A 23,349-nucleotide genomic window follows, 5' to 3' on the forward strand; every position below is an offset into this window, starting at 1 on the left:
TTGTAGAGAAAAAAATAAGTATGAAATTATAACAATAATCTTGAGTTACAGAATTTGCATGTCATAATAACAAGGCTTCTCCACTCGCGGTTCCAACAATGTTAAAGTGAGCAACTTTAACTGAGTACTTGCATTTGATTATATAAATAAATATAATCATTTTATTTTTCCGCAAATTATAACACAATTATTTCTTCATCGAGAATGGGCTCATATAGTACAATGGCTCGTGCAAAGACCCATATGTTATACAGAATGTAATAAAAAACAATAATAGTTACTTCTCAATTAAGTTCAAGTATAACTGTTGCTCTCTGATATAGTCAATCACTTCATCCGCAGTAAGGTATTTTATTGATAATCCTCTTGCAATGCAATCCCTGAATAGTAAAAACGACATTGAAATATGAACAACGTCTCCTTTTTTTTTAAATTATCGTCCAGTAACTCTTGAAAGTAAACAAGGTCATAGCATTACCTTACTCTGGTTGAGCTGATTTGATTTGGTACAAGTTCATCCACCACTTTGATATTATCCTAAAAAAAATTGCAGAGGAAAATTTAAATATGCATAAAAGCTGAGTAGCAAACCAATTCATTCTTGTTCATTATAAAAATGCATAGCAAAACCCAAAGACAAACACTAAAGTTAGATCCCCGAGTTGATCCACACGCCTTTGTATATGTACATCAAAATTTGACCTTGATATGGTTAAAAACAAATACACAATAAACAGATATTTGGAAATGTCCAAAATTGATAAACCACATTTTCTTTTAAACACATAGGGAAAAAGAAATAGGTCAAGCTCGGAATGTGAAATACCTGATTCTCATTCAGAATTTCATTTTCAGATATAGTCTTCTGAATGTCTTGTCCTTCTCTGCTAATGCATACTACTCCATAATCTTTGCATATAGATCGAACCTAAAGCACATTGGCAAAATTATAGTTCATTGTTTCCACAACCTGTCAAATCAGTACTCTGCAACATATGCGGCCATTCATCTGTTTATCCACTAGTCATCCAATCCATTACCATAAATCAATCTGTCCATTCAACTATAAAAATAAAACTAAATAGATTAGTTGAACTAGAATACCATCTATTATTGGATTGATATTTTGCAATGCACTTAATATGAAGTGGTTCAATTGCTACAAGTTACTTTCTTTATGAAACAAATATTCAGTCTATGGTATTTGGGTCAAGGAATGATTGTAACTATTAAACTTTATTTTATAAAAATACTTTTAGAAAAAAAATATAATGGATTGTTGGACCTCTTTTATTGTGAGTTACGGATGGATTATCCATTTCAATTCAAGATGTATCCAATTCATTAGTTTGACACTCCTGATCTATATTCCACCCATGCTTCGTGTCTACATGGGAAGAAGGAAGAATATTTTACACAATAAGCTTGTCATTTCTAAAAATAAAAACACCACAAAAATCAATCTAATTACATTGAATTTGAATTCCACAACCATTTAAGACTCATTTACCAAAATTATTAGGAGGGGCAGAGTCTTGTTCCAAGAATTGTCAAATAACTCCATTATGTTGATGAATGCATAAGTACCTGGTCAGGAATCCAGAATCCAGGAATGCCAAAAGAATGAAGGAGATCAGAACCACAGAGAAGCATGACCTTGAGGGATTCTACACTAATCAATATAAAAATAAGTTATTGTATTGTTATAACATTGTCAAAAACATGTATAGAAAGAAATGAAAGCCCAGAAAGCTTGTTTGTCGAGCATACCTCTGGATACCAACCCTGTCCCACAAACAGAATTGTAGACTCTGGAGAGAACAGTTAAAGAGCGTTGATACGTGCTCTGACTTGCCTGTAGCAGTTTATAGCCAGAAAAAAATGCAAAACATTAAGAAATAAGGTTGCGAGAGAGTGAAATATTTCTTGCAATACATTGACATCAAAGCACAGTCTCTCAAATTCTTTTCACATTCAAAGGGAATAAAAAGACATGCGCAATCTAGCAAGTAGAAAGAGTAATATACCTCCCATTGATCAACCATTACAAAATCTGAACTTTTGCAGGCTAAATGGCATAATTGTATTCGATGTTTAGCAGATATTAGGCCCTACACAATTATACAAGCAAAATTCAATTAGACCAACATGTGGCAGTGAAACTAGCAGCAACACTTAACATACGATTTGATCTCTTTGCTGAAAAAGTGAATTGAAAACTCAGTTGTGTTTTAAATCTCAAATATATTGCTAATTGACTCTCGATAAATTCAGTTTCCCCCCTAGCTATGTTTTACTTTATTCAATCATTTATTTTGCTAACAAGGTTTAAGTCTCGCAAGCATGAATATAATAAATGAAATAATCTTTTTTCTCTACTTGCTTGGCAACAACATACTTTTTTCTTGTATGCATCATTCACCGGAGACAAGTAACCTCCAATTACGCAGTAGCCGTTTGAATTCAGCGCATCTCTTGCAAGCTCTGAAGATAGCATCCACAATTTTTTTTAAGAGATCAGACAAACAGAAAATAAATGAAAAATTAAATGAGAGAATACTCTGATCATATAATCCCATTCTCATTTCACGCACTTATGGCTACTACAGTACTGAGAACCAATGAACATTTATTCTTTTCGCATGATGTATATGAGATCTTAATACCCCCTCCCCCCCAATGCTTCTTCACTCAACAACAGAAAAGAAAAATATCAATCTTTCAATTATCAATACTTTCAAGAGTGAAGATACAGTCAAGATGTCATCTTTTCGTTAATTCATTAGTACCAAAGCAGTATGAATGTCTCAAGGTAGAGAAACAACAATTTTCTAGAGTGCAAGAGATGAGAGACAAAGGAAAGAAACTGAGCTCTAAATCCAACTCACCAAACATGCGTAAATGCATGAAAGTAGGTGGGTTAAAGCTTCCAGTTGCCACCAGAATTACGTATATCTTGTTGCTGTTCCATTGGGAAAAAGAGAATGAATGTCATAATTCATGATTAGGTCAATAGAAAACACCCCAACAAAATTACCCATAATAAATAAATAATAAAGGAACATACTTGCTAGTGTTTCCAGGATCGGGTTCATTATTAATCAAATTTAAAGCCAATTTATCCAGCGGCAGTGGAACATCCATGACCTGAAGCCATTAAAATACCATCATTGCTGAAATCAAAATGATAACAACTAGTTTTTCCCTTGATTAAGTGAACTTGAAACTTGAAATAAAAGTTTCAAGCTCTAGATAGAGCACAATATGTGTTTTTATTCAGCTAAACGTGAAGAGATGGAGTTTCAAGCTAGAAAAAAAAATGAGAAAGCAGAGACAAACCGGTCACTAACAGCTAATTCACAAGCTCGATACTTTTCAATCAAATTTAATTCGACGAGAATGAGGTGCAGGTGCCTGTTGATGAAGCAATAGAAGAATTAGCGTCACACAATGTATAAAAGCAATGAATTATAAAGAAAAGAATTAAAATTAGGGAGAGAAGAAACCTGGGTGTGTTGCTTGAGGAGGTGAGAGTGTTCTGTAATTTCACCATCTAACGAATACCACAAATACTACAATTCATGAAATTTTCTTTCTTTGTTTCATGAATTTGATTCCTTCAACGAAGACGTCAAATTCCAAATTCCAAATTCCAATATTCCATTTCAATGCTCACACCATACTTCACGCTTCTTCTTTTTTTCAGTATAATTCAATTAGATGGGCCAACACATCCCCCCAATCTGACACCGGCCCAGGTTGAAAAAGTTGACCGTGCCCATTATCGTACAGGCTTTTACTTTCTGCACCTCCACAACTTCTTTACGCATCCAATCAAATTTTTAAATAACACATTTACCTTCTGTAATAGTGACTTTCGAATTATATATTTTTTGAACTTTCCAGAATAGTATGTTCAGAATAGAATTTTGGAAATAAAATTTCTAGAATACATTAAATGCATTTTGAAACAATTTTTTTGGAATAAAATTTTAGGAACGAACTTCTTGAAATGAATATGTCTTTAGAAACATCTTTAGTTGAAATATATTTCCGAAAAAACTTCCTGAAATATGTAAGATATATTTTGGAAAGAGTGATAAAAGATATTGAAGTCTTTTCATGTTATGTTATGTTATGATTGGGGTGCAACTAGTAATCGTGGAGGTAGAGAAAACAATATCCAAAAAATTAATAAAATTTATTTCGATTTACATGCTTTTTTAGAAATTAATAAAATTACTTATTTAATTTATTTTTGTTAATCCAATAAAATAAATGAACACAATATAAATTTGAGTTAAATTAAATTAGTGAAATTTCACCCAAACTGTATCCACCCAACCCAAGCATGACTTGGTGAAGCTTAGATGGAAAATAGAAAAATAGTGTTATATTTTTGTCGTTACAGAGAGAGACAGTGGACACAGACACTCTTCTCCATCGATCGATTGATTTCTTGTTGATTCTTGGAGAAGGCATGGCTACGTGCATGTGCATGCTTGTCTTCTTCATCATCTTCATGCTCTTCTTCGGCGCTCTCAGTGAGGTGGCAGCCACACAAAACAGCGTCAGCTTCGACTTCCCTTCTTTCACTCCCAACAACAACAACATCACCCTCCTCGGAGATTCCTTTCTATGGAGCAACGGCGTCGTAAGACTCACCAACGTCGCCTCCACCTCCAGCACCGGTGCCGTCATCTACGCCTACCCCATCCCACTCTTCCACCCTCCAACCGCCACCTTCGCCTCCTTCTCCACCACCTTCACCTTCTCCATCAACAATCTCAACCCCGCCTCCTCCGGCGACGGCCTTGCCTTCTTCCTCTCCCCTAACACCGCCTCCTCCAACCTCTCCCTCTCCGCTCCACTCGGCCTCCCCTCCTCCTTCGTCGCCGTCGAGTTCGACACGCGCTTCGACTCCCGCTTCGGCGACCCTAACGAGAACCACGTCGGCTTCGACGTCGACTCCGTGAAGTCCCTCAAAACCGGTGACCCATCCTTGCACGGAATCGACCTCAAGAGCGGCAACACCATCATCGCATGGATCGACTACGACGCCGGTCGAACTTCTCTCACCGTTTTCTTGAGCTATTCACTTCCGAAACCCGTGGACCCCGTCCTCTCCGTCAAGTTCAATCTTTCTCAACACTTGAGAAACCCCGTTTACATTGGATTCTCCGCTTCCACTCAAGGAATTACCGAGATTCACCAAATCCAGAGTTGGACCTTTCACACTGCTTTTGCTCCCGCAAGAACGAGGCTGCACCCTCACAACGTTTCCGTGGTGGGAACTGTACCTGTTTCAGGTTCACGTTCTGGCTCTCGGGGTTCTGCTTCTGTTTCTAGTTCAAACACTAAATTCACTTCCAAGAAGCATGATAAGAGGGTTGGCATTGGTGTGGTTGTTGCGGGATCTGTCTCTTTCTTTGTGGTTTTTTCAGTCTTGGGGTATGTCTTTGTTCGAAAATCTCGGGGTGAGAGAGAAGAAAAGTTTCAGAATGGTTTCGTGGCGTGTCCCAGGGCGTTCGATTACAAAGAGTTGAAGTTTGCGACAAGAGAGTTTCATCCGAGTAGGATCGTTGGGCACGGATCATTTGGGACGGTGTATAAGGCTTTCTTTATCTCTTCAGGAACCATCGCTGCAGTGAAAAGGTCGCGGCACTCTCACGAAGGGAAGACCGAGTTTCTGTCTGAACTTTCCATCATAGCCGGTTTGCGGCACAAGAATTTGGTTCAGCTGCAAGGTTGGTGTGTTGAGAAGGGAGAGCTATTGCTGGTGTACGAGTTTATGCCCAATGGAAGTTTAGACAAGATGCTTTACAAGGAACCTGAAGTGGGAAGGTTGTTGAGTTGGTCTCACAGGGTGAACATCGCTGTTGGGTTGGCCTCTGTGCTGGTTTACCTTCACCAAGAATGTGAGCGGAGAGTGGTTCACAGGGACATTAAAACTGGGAACATTTTGCTGGATGGAAACATGAATCCTAGGTTGGGGGATTTTGGATTGGCAAAGTTGATGGATCATGATAAGAGTCCTGTGTCCACTTTGACGGCTGGAACAATGGGGTACCTTGCCCCTGAGTATCTTCAGTACGGAAAGGCCACTGATAAATCTGATGTTTTCAGCTATGGGGTGGTTGTGCTTGAAGTGGCTTGTGGAAGGAGGCCAATTGAGAGAGAAGGGTCAAAAATGGTGAATCTGATTGAGTGGGTTTGGGGGCTGCATTCTGAGGGGAAGGTGATTGAAGCTGCTGATAAGAGGTTGAATGGGGAATTTGAGGAAGAAGAAATGAAGATGCTTTTGCTCTTGGGATTGAGTTGTGCTAACCCTGATACTTCTGGGAGGCCTTCCATGAGAAGGGTGCTTCAGATTCTGAACCATGAGGCTCCACCACTTACTGTGCCAAAAGTTAAACCAACACTCACCTTTTCTTCTGCACTTCCCCTCACTATTGAGGACATTGTTTCTGACACTGAAGAAGAGTTCAGTACCAGCAGGTCTGTGTGTGAGATCAACTTTGACTGAGCTCAACTTTTTCTCATACACAGTGACACTTCATTCACTGAACTACCGTGTGTGTGCTCAGGGTACAACAGAAGAAGCTTGTTTTTGTTTTAGTCATGGCTCAAACAAGTTAGAGTAACAAGTGTTTGCAATTTTGTAAGTGTACAAAATGCGGAAATTAGAGAATTGATTGAGTCACAAGTTTGTATATTGCTACTACTATTAACCTAGATTGTATATTTTAGCAATCATGCACTCATGTTCCAACGTAGAATTCTCGATGAGGACCTTGTTCATAGAATGGGCGTTGGGCTTCTTGCACCCCATCATTACTAAATGCAACTCGTAGTAATAGAGTAAAATACTAAAATAACCTTACACCAAACCAATGAAAAAGAGAGAAAGAAGGAGAAAGAGAACATGTTACGAAAAAAAACAACATTTTCGAAAAGTTTATTCCAAAATAGGACATTTTGAAAGATATTATAAATTTGTTCTAGAAATTCTATTATGAAAAACTTGTTCTGAGAGACATTTCATGTGGGTTTTAGAAATTTTATATTAAAACTTTTGTTCTGAAAATCTCATTCTAAAATCATATTCTAGAAGTCACTTTAAAAAGGTGCAAAATGATTTTTTTTTTTTAAAATAGGGGAGTGTGTGAAGAAATTACATGAGGGGTGCAGGGAGAAAAAGCTCATTCTGTTATCAAACAAAGAAAAAATGACACCAAAATTAAAATGTAAAGTTCAACACAAGAATTAATGTTAACTTTTTCGTTTTTTTAAGAAAATAATTGTCCAGTCTATAATTATAGAAAAGAATTATAATTTCTGTTTTATCCATTAACTTTATTTTTTGACAATATCGTATGAAGCTTTTAAAATCGAAATCTGGTAAAAAGAATAAAATTAATTTTCGGAAAAAAAATTAAAATATAAATAAAGTTTATATATTTGAAATTATTTACTTATTATAAATTTAATTTTATATCATATGCGTTCCACAAGCCAAAAACTTGTTAATGTTTTAATTTGTTATAAAACTAATTTAAATGAAAAACCATCTATTTATAAACATAAATGCACATCCTTGTTATGTGATAAATATAGCATTTAAAAAGTTAAATTAAAACTATTAATTATCAAATGATTATATTATGTTTTTTATTGTTTTAATTTGAAATTACTATATGAATAAGATTTTATATGTAATTTAACTTTCTTATTTTTAAAATTTTACTTTTCAACCTCTAACACTTATTTTAGCATAAATAGTATTATATATAAGTACATGCTCTTCTGGGATCCCATCCAGTATCTTCTAAAGGAATTAATTCAAATAAATAATATGTCATGGAAATTAAATATTTGGTGAACAGAGCATACTAATCTTAATTAACTTCATCTATCTACTCATAAGCACTTCTCGTAAGTTTAAGATACAAGTGAAGGAATGTCCCACGTCAAATGAGCAAAGAAATGAAGTTCAAGTCGAGTCAAGTCTAAGTTCAAGTAGAGGGTGGACTAGACTAAACTCGATCGAAGGTTGAATTGGGTCGATTAGGTCGAATGTTGAGTTAGGTCAAAGATTAAGTTAGACTGAGTCAAGTTAGACCACCTCAGTTCGGATCGAAGATTGATTTAACCGAAATTTGAATCAGACCAAATCTAACTAGAATGAAGGTCGAGTCAGACAAAAGATCGAACCAGTTCAATATGATTGAAAATCAAGTTGAACCAAAAATCAAAACAAAGAAGAACACAAGTTTGAAGGTCTCAAGGATTAGAAATTAATGTTTTGAAGGGGTCTCAAGGATTAGAAATTCGTGGTTGAACAAACTATCAAAATGGATTGGTTGGAGGCTCAAGCTCTTCCAGAATAAAAGAATAAAAGTATGTACTATTTATTATAATAAGGCATGAAGCAATTAAAGTTATGCAGCTACAGTAAGAGTGTTAGTTTTTAATTCATTAACTGAGGCTCAGACACAACTAATTGGAAGCACTCACTTGATCATTGAGTCAATTAAAGCGTCTATTCTAAACCCTTCACTGTTGTTTCAATAATATCTCTCACATAAATCTATTTAGTGGGTGGGTGGCAGAGTTACGTTAGAATATATTGTTGTCAGTTTATACTTTATCTATCCAGATACCATATTTGAATGGTTATTCTCAATAACAAGTTTCATTGTATCAACTATATATATACCAAGAGAGGAACATTTTGGTTGACATGTTTATGTCTATCTTACTCATTTATAGTCCTTGCATACCAATGCCTTTAATTAACTTCGAATAGAATAGCCAAATGTAAAAGCTGTCATGTTCCATCAGTACTATGCGACATATTTCACACTTTTTTTTATTGAATGAGTTTAACAAAATAAAAATATTGTTTAAACTATTATTTAGGTTCCTGATAATTACATTAAAAGTCATATGTAATAGTTATATTTGAGTAATAATATTTCTTCAAAAAATCTTCTAAAACTAATTTCCAAAATATAAATTGAAATTAGGCTACTTATCTCAAGTTTTTCAAGAAAGATCAGCAAATATTGCCTCGAGTGTGTGTATTGAAATGGATTTCCTTGATGACTTGTAAAAAATGATGTTAAGTGATTCCATTACTGAATTTTATTGTTACCTTTATGAGTAAATCCGTCTGAGGATGAAATCAATCCCAAATGGACCAAAACTCACCTTTATAGAGTGATAATGGTAAAAACTTTAACATCACGTAAGCAACACTATTTCCTATGTATATCAGTTTATACTGGTTGTAGGGTGGATGCAGAGTATGCAACTGGTTGTCCTTCCAATTATGGTGGTGCATAAGGGTGCTCATAAAAAGGGTGCTATATACAGAACTAGAAATGTCACAAGAAAAAAACTCAACCAAAAGAAAGAAAATAGGTCATTTTCTGATCTATCTTTTTCTTCCTAATCCCACTGCAGCCATCAGGGTGGTGTTATTACTTTAAACATATTTGCATTCTTATCAACAATGGAATGATTTCATCAACATTAAAATCATGCTTCTTAAACAAAATTAACCTAGTAAAATCATAATAATATATAAGTGAGTGTTAAGAAGATGATATCAGAATGTATTTCGTTGATTTCACTATTAAGCTATCATTATCAGACTGTGAATTATCCATTCTTAAAAAAATATAAAACTAAAACAGCATGATGATTACATAAGCAAAGAAGGAAAAGAGGAGTTATGAGATTTAGTTTCTCATACCATTAATGGCATCAAAGTGGGTTCTTCATGGAAGAAGGAGAAGGAGGAGGAAAAGTGAATACATTTTCCTCTTTTCCACTCACACACGTCGCACCAAAATCTCGTTCGAATTGCGGTTTCAGAGTTGTAGTTGCACACCAATGTTTATGCTTCAGAGGTGAATGCGAGATTTCAAAAGGGGTTTCAATGGAGGATTTGGGACATTTTAGAAGAAGGAGAAGGAGGTTTGAACGAAACGAATTGGAGAATTTCGATTATTTTGATTTAATTTTTTTATTGTAAGCATTTTATTTACATAAATTAATTAAAAATTTTAAATTTTAAAACGCCTTAGATTCAAAAAAAATGATGCGTCTTTAATAAACTATATTTAATTCAAACACAAAATATAAAATGTATGTAAATAGTCATTTTTAATTGTAAGGAATTACATTCTCAATTTAACCATTTCTTGTGGTGAATTTAATAAATAATTTAATATACAAAAGAAGAGGAAGTATAATAATAAAAAAAACCTTAAATATGTTTGTAACAAATTCTTATTTTTATTTTTATAAAATTCATTCATACTTTAATAAATTAAAATAAAATTTAACTAATTTTATTATTTAATGAAATGAAATTTTAATTATATATATATATATATATATATATATATATATTAATTAGTATTTTACAACTCATTTATCTATTTTATCTTTAGTTTGAGAAACCAAATTCAAACTCAAAAAGGATTTAATAATTTTTCACCTTTGGTAACTCCTCTTAAAAGAGAAATTAAGTCTCACTGATGTTTAAGACAAACAGAATTAGGAATGATTTAATATTTTTTTTAATATATATATATATATATATATATATATATATATATATATATATATATATAAAAGATGTTAATTGTTGCAATTAAACAATTAAATTTTTATTTTGAAAATTTGTTATAACTAACTTCTTGGTTTAAACTTTTTAAAAGTGTTGTAAATATTATTTTGAAACTGATAAGTTTTTTTTTTTGTCAATTACGAGAAAGAGTAAAATTTCAAAATAAAATAATTAATTTTCTTCTGTGGTGAAAAAAAAAACAGTTCAAATTAATTAGAGTTATGAAAATTAGTTAATGTTAATATCAGGATATGCTTATCATGTTATGAAAATCGACTTAAGGATTAGGAAAACCTGATCCAGTCATACTACTAATTTTTGTCCAAATATTATAGAATTTATTTGATCCGATATTTTTCTTTTTCTTTGTGAATTTAATATAACAAAAAATATGAATAACCTATCTTACTGTGATAAATTTGTATTGTTTTTAATTAAGCTGAATAAACATTCCCAAATACAAAAATTAAGTTATAACTAAAACCCCATAAATAAATAAATATTTTTAATTTATGCCATATCTTTTAGGCTTAAATATATTTTAAGCCTTCGTATAAATACAACTTCGTAGAGTTACAACGGATTGGGTTGGACACGGATAGTGCCTATCCGCAACCTGATCGTAAAAAAAATCTGTCCGCTATCCGTCCGATTATCCGTCGAGTATCCGCTTAAAAAATATTCGTGGATATTTTTAAAATCCGTGAGTATCTGTGGATACCCGATACTCGCAAATATTTTAAAAAATATATATATTTTATAAAAATTTTAATATAAAATTATAAAAATAAAACATAAATAAAATTAAATTTTAATTATAATTAAATTTGACATAATAAAATATACTGTTAATTTTAATTTTAATTAAATTTAACTTAATAAAATATGTATTAAATTTTAATTTTAAGTTTTTGCGGGTAACATGTACCCGCGGGTACGGATAGTATGATATCCGTACCCGACCCATTTATAAACGGGTATTAAAATATCCGATACCCGCTACCCATGGATAATAAATACCCGCAGGTAGTAATTATCCGCCGCGGATTTTATCCGCAAATATCCAGGAGCGCAAATATTTTTGACATCCCTAGTTGTAACCTTCAAGACAACTTTCAAATTGTTGATATAATTAATTCATTATTAAAGTGCTGACAAAGGAAAAAAATATATATTAATCAAGACAATAAAGAACATTTGAAATCAAGACATTATTTGTTATTTTATACAAATCAAGTAATTACAGCAAAATTTATTCTGTAATTTCTTTTAAAAATGTTAAAATTCAATTTAGAAATCCACTATTGTTTAAACTGTTCCCAGTGTGTAGTATTTCAGCAGTCTCACGATTCTTTTCGCAACAAAACTTTTTCTACTTTATATATATATATATATATATATATATATATATTTATACAAATAATAAATTTTACCTCAAATTATCATTATCTTATTATAAGACTTCACACGTGGATAACACAAAATTTTACAAAATAAATTCAAAAATTACAAATTAAAACATGTCATGTCTTTATAACTTTATAAATATTAATAAAAATGATAGAATGGAGTCAAATTTTAAAAATTTAAAAATTATTTGAAACAAAAATAAAAAATGAGACCTACTCATAACTCTTCAATTAAAATACGAATGAAAAGAATAATTAATTCTAGAAGGAGTTATAATATTCTGACATAAGCACATTTTGGAGGCTAAAGAAGACAAGATAAAAATTTAGCAAAAATCTTGACCAAGAAGGAGGAGAATCTTCTTAGTTGTATCCAGTTTGATTTCCCTTTTGTTGAATTTGTTTTACTTTGGTTGAAAAAGTGTGATTTGAAAGAGCATTTGAATTTATGCAGAGTGGTATTAGTTAGACATATAGGAAATGTGAGTAGTTTGAAAGGGACATGTTTATAAGCAAAGGAAGGTGAGGTAAGAAAAACTTGACATACCTTGAAAGGTATAAGACATAGTGGTGCATCTACTGTTCCAGCAAAGCAATTGTCATGTGAATGTGATGATGACAGAGGAAGAGAGAGCACACTCCCAACAAAGCCAAACACTCCTTTAACCATTCTCGGGTTGTGCTCTCTCTCTTCTGTCAACATGAGAGATCATGTATCTATCTCATCACAATCCCACCAATAAACCCTTCAACACATGCACTACCTGTCCATTTTTTACATGCCATTCATCATTCATGCATTCCTATCAGACCATACATCTACATTTATTGATACAGCATTTTCATGTGCATCTTTTCTCTACCAAACTAACCACTTTTTTCCTACTCTATTTTTCTTCTTCATGCACATACTATATTGCTTTCTCATTCATTCATTTATGAAAAATAATTTTTTGACTACTAAATTTTAACAATTTTCTCTTACAACTTTAGATGACATCTTCTAAGTGGTTTTTCGTTCTTTTATTTTTTTATTCCCAATATTTTAAAACCACTTAGAAAATAACACATGTTGTAAGAGAAAGTTATCAAAATTTAGTAGTCAAAATATCATTTTCTTTGGTTTATTCACCCACCATCTCCTATTTCACACCATCTATACATGCATATCATTATTACATTACATTGATTAAGGACTTTGTAGAGTGTATATCCTCTGACATAAAGTCAGAAACAAACTAATTTTTAATACACACGAATCTAATAATAGATCTTCTCTCATGTTCAACAAATATATGTTTACATTTCATTTTTCTTTCTTATATCTCTGCATATTTTACTTAATACTTAATTGAGACGGGAGAGTACTTTCTCTAACACATAGTTAGGTGAAATTTGAAAACAGTACTAAATTGAGAAAACAGTCCAAGCCATAAATAATCCTGGAAAATATAGTATACATTTTTTTTAAAACGTTTTTCCAATGTTGGATATACTCAAATAAGAGAAAAGATATGTTATCTCTGATTAAACCTGTTCTTAGAATGAATCTTAATCAAAAATACGGTGTGTTCTATCGAAATTTGCTTGATCTGTATAGCAGTAAATTCATGTTTTACTTTTTAGCCTGATTCAAACTATTAAACAATCTTGGATCTTATTTGCGAAGGATCGAGAAAAGAAACATGTAGGCTACTCGTAAGGTGAGAAATTAGACATGGTTCTGGTTTTATAAGTATATTGAATAAGTATAAGTATATGCATGCTACAAATTCTTTAGGAGATGATACTGTATATGCACACAGATAGATTATTAGTACTTTATATAGATGCTGTATCTCATGAATATTGGACAGTTAATTAAGCATGAATGAATATGAATATTGAACAGTTAATTGAGCATGAATTCACCTGCATAATGATTTTCTTTCATCCCAAATCAGCTTCACCAACTTAAGCTTTTCTCCTTTTCTGCACAGGTAGGAGAGAACTATGCATGATATAGGTAGGAAAGAAGTAATCGAGGGATCGTAAGAATATAAAGGTCCACAGTGAAAAAAAAAAAAAAGAAGTAGAGAATGCAAAAGCTTCTGAAGATGGAGTTATGGAGAAGGAAGATGAAGACATTTTTGGTTCATGAATATGATGAAGGTTCAAGAAGGAAGGGAGTAAAAACGTATCAAACAAAAACTCTATCAAAGATGAATATGTAACCTCAGAACCATATTGTGGTTCTTATATAACATCAAGCTCATTCAATTTGGCCCATTGTAATATATATATATATATATAACTAAACTTTTATAGGTGTAATAAATGTAGAGATGTATTCTTAGGAATATCACCTAAGTAATTAAATGCTAACTGATTTGGTTCAATTTGAAAACGAAATTTATTTGCATGAAGTTTCTTTTTTTTTTTTATGTATTATTAATTAGTTTTGTTAAGGAATTTTTTTATTAAATACTTCTTTTTGAAAATAATGACAATTAATCCTAAGGAATTGTCAAAAAAGAGAGTAAATCAAAGTCTCATATTTAACATTTCCTCTGTTTCTTTCGTGTTTTAGTGTTGCTGTTGGTTAAAGTTGCTTGATAGAAACTAAGAACTGTAGTAACTTTTTATATAAATGAAGTAGTTAATGTGTCACTTTATTTTATTCCTTATAACTCTATATTTATAAACAATTGCTTCAAGACCTTTAAGGTAAATTCATTCAAGGCATCAAATTTGAGACGGTGGAGGTTTGTGAAAAGATGACAGTGAAAGTTTTGTACTGTTCGACTGAATCTGTCACCTGTGTGTCGTTAGTCCAATGAATCAGATTGCTGAATAAGATCCTAGGTAGCATTTTGCTTGTATATGAAACGAGTTTAACTTTTATCAGTAACTTTGTACACATTTTTACATTGTTAATCAATAGAAAAGTATTTAATGACTATGCATGGTTAGTGCAAAAATGTTCATATCATCAAAGATGACTAGTGGATCATCATTACTATTATAAGAAAATTTCAGATATGAAATCATTTATTCTCTTGAATGGTAGCAGTATTAAGAAGAGAATACACTGTAACATATCCCTTGAGAGAGAGAGAGAGCAACCAAAACTCCATCTTGTGGACCTGGATTCCTGTTTTGGTTTTTCAAATTAATGTCAGGGACCATGTTGTGTCTCTGTGATCTATGCTCTGTAGGGTTTTGGTTGTGTTCACTTGTGACTTCTGAGTATAACAGAGAGGATAATAGTTTCCATGACACGTTGTGGACATGCACAACAATTGCTGATGCTTTTCTCAGTCATAGTCCTATGCATGGCAATGCATAATTCAGTGTTGCTTTCTCTTTATCTTCATTTTCCATGGAACAACTCATCACACTCATCACAAGCACTCACATCGTTTCTCCAAACAGGTGTTAACATATTATTCACCCTACAAAGCTATTTTCAGAAACAAAAACTAACCAGAAACAAAAAAATTTGAAAACTGCATTACACTGCCAAAGGATACCCCACTGGTGAGAAACGCACATTATGCCTAAGTAAAGTTTTTTTTTAAACTTGAACAGAATATTGTGACACTAGAAAACCTTTGGAATCAGTCTTTGCCATGCAACTTTTTGTTTGAACAAAAGTTACAGCTGCAGCTATAAGTGCCTATGTATAGCAGCGTCACAGTAAAACTAGTTAAGTGTATTAAAAACTAAACCAATACAACAGAAAATCATAAAATATTATCAAAACCAATTTCTAGCTGATGTTTTGATCTATGATTAGTCTTTTTTTCCTTAAATATTCAGTTTGATTCAGATTAGAAATCAAGGATCAATCTTATAAATGATATCTATAATTTTATAGCTAATTATCAGAGCATTACAGCAGACAATTACAATGTAAGTTAGCTCTGAATATTAAAAAATTGAAATTATAAATAGGTCAATGATTGTAAAGAAAACGACTCTCTATGATATACTTTCTCGTTATAAAATGTTTTAAAATAATACCAACCTCTAAAACTAAATTAAACTGTAGTTTGAAAAATTGATTTGGTATGATTCAGATTTTATATTAAATTAAAACCGAATCAAACTACATTATATCTGATGTTTGATTCAAATGCCTTTTTAATACAAAACTGAACTAAATCAAGCTACAAACACTCCTAAAAGACAACATTCCAAGGTAACATTACTCTCAAAGTAATCTCCTGAAACTGCAGTAATTATGCTGGAGAAATCTTTGAAGCTTGGACTTTCCACTCAGAAATCCTATCTGTACTTGTTTTAAGGATCATCAGTTCATCATTCTTCCAGAGTTCCTGGTGAAATAGAACCTGCTGACAATCTCATCCTTCGCATATCTTTGAGGAGAAATCAGAATGCCTGTTCTGGAAGTGCAGTATCCCACTGCAGGGTAAATGCTTGATTTCAATTTATGAACACATGGAGAGATATACCAGAACAGCCACAACTCATAAGCAGCCTCTTCATTTTTCACCAAACGGTATATATTTGGCGATAAATCCACAAAGGATTCCTTCCCAGAAGTTCTATGGATCACGTACTAAACGAGCAGCAAAGGAACCATCTAGTGAATGTTTAACGGGGTTGGAGAAAAAGAAACCACTGCTTGTCACAAAATCAGGAGGAACAAATCTGTCTACAGGATCAATGCGGAAATCCTGGAATTCAAATAATAGTAAATTAGCAGTTGAAAGGGGAAACCAGTGTACTGATCTCCAAAGAGAATGATATGCATGTTGTTCCTGTTTAATTCCTTCTGCTGTGTCAAAAACTCAAAATAGAATCAGACAATCATGTCCTAAAAGGTTTACAGAGACCTAATCAAAGACATGCAGAACATTTAATTTCTATAAACTTCCAGTAACTCCAAATGCTATTCGACAATATTCCTGAAACGTAAATAACATCCAATTTCTCTAAAGAAGCCCGTCACCAACCTTAAAAGGAGGATTTATCATTTATAACATCAGCTATAGTAGTGCAATTCAGAAAATGAAAGAGTATTTTAAACAAAAGATTAGAATATTTGAATAGATTAGTGAGTAGTGATCATTCTTACCGGATGTCTTACAAGAAATGCAGCCACCCTGTCATCGTTCTCTTCAGGATCTATGGAGCATGTACTGTAAACTAATACTCCCCCAGGTTTTACCAATCTAAATGTGCAAAAAATAATGCATTAGGGAAACAATCTACCATTAGTTTCATCTACTACTACAGAGATTATTTCGATATTAGTATACTCAAGTTTTCATATCAGCATACAACAACAAGCCTTGATTGATTATGCGATAAGCAACCAGCATGTGAAGCTTTTTGTCACTTCATTCAATGTATTCACTGGACAAAAGATAATGTACAGAAACAAAGAGGGAACATCAAAGGGAATCTCCTGCTTACTTGGATGCTGCATCCAGGAGCTCATCTTGTAATTTCTTCAGTTCTTCCATATCCTCAAGCTTCCTGTTCCAGCGCAAGTCCGCTCTCTTCAAAAGCCGAGGAATAAAAACAGATTAATTAACAAAGGGAAGTATACTGAATAATTTGTGAGAACAATGACAATGAGGAAACGTATTTTAACACAATCACCTTGGATAGAACACCAAGTCCAGAACATGGAGCGTCCAACAAAACTTTGTCACTCTTAAGTTGTCCATTATCCTGGGAAATCCAAAAGAAAACTAATGAGAAATAATTAAATAGCAATTTCAGAGTTAACACTTACAGGGAGAAAATAACATACAGTCAATGTGCGAAGATCAGCATGAATGGCGGTAATGACACCATCCACTTGGTGCAACTTTGCTGTCTCTTTAAGAATTCTCAACCTACCACTATTTACATCAACTGCAAATACCTTTCCTGAAAACACAAGCTTTCCTTTTATTCTGCTGAATGGAAAAATAAAAAAGCAAGAAACTAGTATATCAACAAATTAGTAAGTTAAGTTAGAACATTGTAGACAAAAACACAGTCATAGCCAGAATGAATGAAGATCGAAGGAGATTATTATCTCCAACGGAGAACACGACTTCTGCTACATTTTATGGGTGGATCCGTGGGGAGAGGGGATCTGAAACGATGTTCATGTTTTACAAAGCTTTTATATTTCCAACTCCCAGGTTCAAAATATTTAACTCACGAAAACAATAAGTATCCGAAACAAATCTCCTCGAAAGAAAAGGAAAGAAAATATTTATGAGCGCATCTGAAGAAATTGAAATTCAATGATTTAATAAAATATCTTAGACAATTAGTACCTTGGCCACTTAAATGAGAGGCCATGTAGAGGGTCTTCCCACCAGGAGCAGCACAGCCATCGACGATAGTTTCACCAGGTTGAGGATCCACAACAGAAACTACTAGACCTGTAACCAAGGATGTGACACACTGTACGATAATCGAACCATGCAAAGTAAAAATTTCTTTAAATTCAAAAAGGAAAATAAAGACCGGTTGAAATCTATACATTGATTAGCATATTGGGTAAAATAGTGCGTGTGTAAATGCAAGGCCTTTGGTCACAAATTCCATCAATCACAACAAAATCTTACAAAGAAAACCAATATAGGAACATGAATGCATAAAATAATGTATTATGCCTGGTGGGTCATCTAGCAAAGCAGAGGCCAGTGGCAGTGTTCCAAGTAAAAAGCAAAAGAGGAGAAAATAAACTTTAGATATTACTGCCTTATATGAATCCCTTCTATGAGAAAAGATGACAGGTTGACCTGCACTTTCGTCCTGAACTGAACATAAACCCTTTTTGAGCAGACCAGCATGAATGACAATCTGAAATACGAGCCTATAAACAGTCAGCTTAAACGAGAAAGTCATGCTTACTTCATATGAGCTAGTAACAGCAAAAACAAATATAACTCCAATGCCTCCCATGTGAAAAAATATAAAAGAAATTAAAGTAAAAGATAACCCAAAGCAAGCAAGTATTTAGCTAAAGCACAATTACACAATGTTGAACCTAATAGCTATTATTACATAAGGTAGAAAATATGCATATAGTTCAGTCCCAATGGTTTTTCTCCTCTAATCAGTGTTTGACTCCATAGAAATTCATAATACTCGCACAAGGAAATTCATACCTGCAACCCAGTTTTGATACGAACAAATTCATCTAAATACAATGAAAGCTTGTGTGGGACCTGAAACTTAAATCTGTCAGGAAGACGTTGACGATATAGAGTAAAAGGTAATATACAATTGTATAGTGCAAATGTAACATGAACTTCTGCTCAAACCTGATGAGAAAGAAAGGAATTCATTGAAAAAAATGCAGAATTTTATAAATGTACAAAAACATTAAACAATAAAAATAAAATAAAAAGCAGATACTGTGATAAGCAAATGCCACATTCAATCATGACAGAGGTAGCACCTTCAATTCATTAAGCTGTGCTACAAGGTCATCTCTTGAAAAACCACTTGCACAATTTGCTCTGAAATTATCATAAAAATATAGCTTGAGTTCTTTATTGCTTGTGTATTTGTGTTACATACTACCCATAGCTCTGAAATTATCATAAAAATATTCACTAGCCTTAAGCTGAAACTGGGCTCACTGTTGTTCCATATCATCAATTTAATGGCTTCTTCCTGGCCGAGATACTTTGTCCATCTCCTTACCATCCACTGCAAAAGGAACAATAAGAAAATGTTTCGATTAAATTTTACTTACCTTAGTTTGTTGATAGCAACTTTAGTAAATTGCGAAGTTCCTTTTGTTAACCTTTACATGTTAGTTTGGTTAAAAGAATACTAAACTATTCATTATACAGTGGTCCTCTTGCTTCCCATGTAGGATCCCAAATATGCCAATTGGAACCTTGGGTAGTACTATTGGAGTAATATATCCCTACTATACTTTGCTTTATAGAAAAAGTAAACTAACATGGTTATGCCAAAAAAGGTAAACAAATTTGTTCATTGTTATAATTTAGAACAGAGAAAGGAAATTAGTGGTTAGTTAAGTTAGAGGGGTTAACTAGATAGAGATAAAGAATATGAGGATGTAAGAGAGATGGGGACGTTTTATGTTTATCAATTGTAAACAAAGCATTAGCTTTGTGTAAAAGGGTAAACAGTCTGAGGAGAGATTTATCTCCTTTTTTCTGACCTCGAGTCCATAATCTTCACTCTCTTTGTTGATGCATCCACTTCTTCCTCCATAATGATTTTTATTTCTCTTGCTAACCTCACCTCATTTTTTGTTTTTTCTCCACTACAGAGGGTGTGATTCTTCATTACCGAACCTTCTTGCATCTGAGAATTTTTCAAACGAACACCTCAGGTAACTTACTCATTAATATTCTAACTATCTTAACTTACGTCTCTTCTCCTTATATCCTAACAGAATACTCTTAAACCTCTTCTTGCATATAACAGGGATAGACATTTAGGATATATTTATCTAGGCATTTGATCTTAGGTACAGCAAACTTATGTTTGACCAATGATACTAACCTGAGAATATAAACAACCAAGAAACCACCATTCAAAGTGAGAAACATTAGATTTTAGTGTACTGTATCTAAATTCTGAAATACAAATTCCACCTTCGAAATAAAAAGTTTATGGCCTTCAACGTTAGCCTATTAATTATGTTTTGATAACAACCACAAAATATTAAGAAAATACCAATAGCATAGCACTTTAGGTATGCTAGAGCATTGTAGAAAATGAGTACAAACTAAATAGTTCCAATTCTTCTTTGTTGAATTTTTTGTTTACAGACATTTTGAATATCTTAAGCTTATACCGTACCCATACTTCAATGGAATAGAGGTTATTGCTGAGCACAAAATAAAAGGTTTTATGTTTATCGGTCTCTGATGCAGTGATTCCTACTTCTGAATTTTCCTAAATTAGAATAACGACTTGAGGTAGAGAAAAAGTGAAAGCAGTAAGTCACTCACAACTGGATGTGAGTGCAGAGTTGCCAACGCACGTGCTTGAGCACGGTCATCACCCTCCACTTTGGGCAAAGGAAGAGTACCGTTCTCCTGCAAACCAAACATCAATGTATTTGATAAAATTCTTCATGATTTCCCACTCTTACAGTTAAGATATTCAATATACAAAAAGTAAAACCTTAAGCACAACTAGCTTTCGGAGGATTCCGTTGACCATGTTGCCAGCCCCAGGTCTGAGAGCAACTTTAGCAAGCTCCACGTTCTGCATTTCATACAGCAGATTCATACTACAACGAAGAGAAGGTTGGACTATAGTATTGAACCAAAACCTCAAAATTAACCAGTCAAAATTACAGTAACATGACTTCAGAATTTATTTTCAAAAACTAATTATTCAGAAAAAGAAAAAAAAAAGAAATATAGGTTGAATTTCAAAACAATAAAACACGTAAGCATAACACATCATCTCTACCACAACATTAAACAAATTGAATTCAACAAATGAAAATCCTTTGCAACTATAAATTTAATTCATATCCATTATTCAAATTATAATCTTTATGATATTTTCTCAAGCCTTATGAAATATGAATTGAACCAATTCATCTACTAAACAAGAACTACACATGGGCCAAAAAAAGTACCTCATCTACAACAGCATAAGGTGGCATGTCCAATTTGACAACCTCATAGAAGCCAATTCGTAGAATCTGAACCAATTAAAGTACTAAGATCATTAATAATGTCCAAAGAACATAAGTCAGGCTGATGAATGTTTAACTACACCATGTACTTTATTTCAAAGATCCAGCAGAAAATCTTTAATGGGCAGTGTTCGACGAAATTAAAAAAAAAATGTAATTTTGCTCTTTTCTTTACCCTCTCTCTGTTTGTGCTGTATATGACGAATTCAATTAGCCAGTGACTGAAACAAACATGATCGTAAGAAATATAGAGCTCAAATTCACCTGTAAGAGAAGAGGTTCCATGCTAGATATATCTTTATCATGACATAGTGAATTGATCAGATGATCAAGATATCTTCTCCAGCGAATTGTGCCACCAACAATGTCTGTGACCTATGTAATTTGTAGTTCGAACAGAGAAAAGAATCAATAATTTGTTGATGAAGTAATATGAACAGGTGTTTAGTTTAAAACTCAAAATACTTCAAAGTTTCAGCCTAAAAAGGACTGATAATACTCTGGATTTTGCAAAGTCTGATCAAATAGGAGAAATTGGGGGAAGTAATCAACGACTAATTTGAACTGTAAATCAAGCATTATACTCGTACAGTATGCTTAATCTCAGATGAAGATAAGCGATCATTCGATCATTCCCATATACCACTTTCATAAAAGACAACAAAAACTCATTTGCATATTGAATTATTGATATGAAAATAGAAAAGTTGTTGCCATTGACCAAAGCATCAATCTTGAAATTATTAGATATTAAAGAGAATATTTAAATATAAGAAAGAAATAACATTTTGCACTGTAAGTTATGAAGCAGAGCAGAAAAAGGGTTCAAAGTGATAACAAACAACACTAACCAATCTAAGGTCGTGATGACTCAACTCCCGAGTGCGAAAACCGAGCGTTCTTTGAACATACCCCATCTCGTTTTCACCAGAACCTTTCCCTTTCTCGTTGAGAAGGTCAGCAAAAGCACCACCGAGCTCAATTCGCATCAACCTCACCGCTGAAACTACAACATCGACAAAACCAAACCAACAAATAAAAAACTCCCCTTTCTTTCAAAGCACACACGACGATGAGGGAAAAAGTAGATGTACCAGCTCTATGAGGAGAAACCTCTAAATTCAGCTTCTGGGGTTTGAGCAAACGTTTGCCACTGCCTGAAAGTTTCATTTTTTTTTTTTTGCAATAGTGAAGGAAGCATTGAATGAAGTAGAAGCATTGTAGCAGGAAATGAAAAAGCATGCTTTGTTTGTCGTTACCTTTGGAAGTGGTGGGAATGGATATGTTGGTGCTGCGGCTTCTACGGGGAAGCTTCAATGGCTTGGAAGAAGAAGATGATAATGCAGCTTTGCGGGGTTTTGCGGGGACAGGTAAAGCCATATACAGCACCTGCGCCATGCTTAGGTTCTTTCGACCTTCGATTCCTAACTTCGTACTCGTTTCTTTGGCTTTGCTCTTTGGATAATAAAGGTTTCTTCTTCTTTTTTTTTCATTTCAAGAATAAACCATCAAATCAAAATTCCAAAAAATAGTATATAAGCCATGGAATTATATAAAAATTATTATCATTATTATTTCAACTTAAATATATTTTATCCTTAATAATACATCATTTGTTAAACTAGGTTGAGATTGGTTTCTTC

The 23,349-nt window shown here is 33.2% G+C and overlaps 3 protein-coding genes across 5 annotated transcripts; 1 reads left to right on the forward strand and 2 right to left on the reverse strand.

Annotated features, from left to right (window-relative positions):
• Positions 1 to 4,257, reverse strand: NMNAT (nicotinate/nicotinamide mononucleotide adenyltransferase). Of its 2 annotated transcripts, none has more exons than XM_028083344.2 (11): positions 3,507 to 4,257; positions 3,351 to 3,414; positions 3,068 to 3,147; positions 2,889 to 2,962; positions 2,399 to 2,484; positions 2,028 to 2,111; positions 1,771 to 1,855; positions 1,588 to 1,667; positions 827 to 928; positions 479 to 537; positions 1 to 380 (listed from the first exon to the last, which is right to left on the reverse strand). In XM_028083344.2, the coding sequence occupies exons 1-11, from the start codon at positions 3,551 to 3,553 to the stop codon at positions 278 to 280; spliced, it is 864 nt and encodes a 287-aa protein (XP_027939145.2). In that variant the 5' UTR covers positions 3,554 to 4,257; the 3' UTR covers positions 1 to 277. The 2 variants fall into 2 exon arrangements, with proteins under 2 accessions (XP_027939145.2, XP_027939146.2); XM_028083345.2 differs by having other exon boundaries at positions 3,340 to 3,414.
• A 56-nt stretch (positions 4,258 to 4,313) lies between these two features.
• LOC114193675 (putative L-type lectin-domain containing receptor kinase S.7) lies at positions 4,314 to 6,694 on the forward strand. The gene has a single exon (XM_028083561.2). The coding sequence runs from the start codon at positions 4,481 to 4,483 to the stop codon at positions 6,524 to 6,526; it is 2,046 nt and encodes a 681-aa protein (XP_027939362.2). The 5' UTR covers positions 4,314 to 4,480; the 3' UTR covers positions 6,527 to 6,694.
• Positions 6,695 to 16,084: 9,390 nt separating this feature from the next.
• Positions 16,085 to 23,290, reverse strand: LOC114193835 (NOL1/NOP2/sun family protein / antitermination NusB domain-containing protein). 2 transcript variants are annotated; one of them, XM_085665390.1, is made up of 17 exons: positions 22,966 to 23,290; positions 22,801 to 22,863; positions 22,558 to 22,712; positions 21,971 to 22,081; positions 21,647 to 21,712; positions 21,181 to 21,264; positions 21,006 to 21,092; positions 19,631 to 19,722; positions 19,469 to 19,529; positions 19,176 to 19,235; positions 18,678 to 18,867; positions 18,336 to 18,443; positions 17,819 to 17,937; positions 17,665 to 17,736; positions 17,476 to 17,561; positions 17,135 to 17,231; positions 16,085 to 16,733 (listed from the first exon to the last, which is right to left on the reverse strand). In XM_085665390.1, exons 1-17 carry the CDS (start codon positions 23,102 to 23,104, stop codon positions 16,602 to 16,604), a joined length of 1,722 nt encoding a protein of 573 aa, XP_085521516.1. In that variant the 5' UTR covers positions 23,105 to 23,290; the 3' UTR covers positions 16,085 to 16,601. The 2 variants fall into 2 exon arrangements, with proteins under 2 accessions (XP_085521516.1, XP_027939583.2); XM_028083782.2 differs by having other exon boundaries at positions 18,807 to 18,867; positions 22,966 to 23,270.
• Between the last annotated feature and the right edge of the window lie 59 nt (positions 23,291 to 23,349).

Source organism: Vigna unguiculata, chromosome 8 (genome assembly GCF_037176805.1).
Source record: "Vigna unguiculata cultivar grain cowpea cultivar isolate G323 ecotype 2 chromosome 8, ASM3717680v1, whole genome shotgun sequence".
In the NCBI taxonomy this organism is placed as follows: Eukaryota; Viridiplantae; Streptophyta; class Magnoliopsida; order Fabales; family Fabaceae; genus Vigna; species Vigna unguiculata.

Excerpts from the sequence above, each read along its gene's own strand:
- LOC114193675 (XM_028083561.2), top strand. The coding sequence starts at position 4,481 with ATGGCTACGTGCATGTGCATGCTTGTCTTCTTCATCATCTTCATGCTC.
- NMNAT (XM_028083344.2), bottom strand. The coding sequence starts at position 3,553 with ATGGTGAAATTACAGAACACTCTCACCTCCTCAAGCAACACACCCAG. Across the intron at positions 2,485-2,888 it reads CATGCATTTACGCATGTTTG|AGCTTGCAAGAGATGCGCTG; the intron begins GTGAGTTGGATT and ends TGCTATCTTCAG. Across the intron at positions 1,668-1,770 it reads GACAGGGTTGGTATCCAGAG|AATCCCTCAAGGTCATGCTT; the intron begins GTATGCTCGACA and ends TGATTAGTGTAG.
- LOC114193835 (XM_085665390.1), bottom strand. The coding sequence starts at position 23,104 with ATGGCGCAGGTGCTGTATATGGCTTTACCTGTCCCCGCAAAACCCCGC. Across the intron at positions 21,713-21,970 it reads TGGAACCTCTTCTCTTACAG|ATTCTACGAATTGGCTTCTA; the intron begins GTGAATTTGAGC and ends TAATTGGTTCAG. Across the intron at positions 19,236-19,468 it reads CACAGCTTAATGAATTGAAG|GTCCCACACAAGCTTTCATT; the intron begins GTGCTACCTCTG and ends TTTAAGTTTCAG.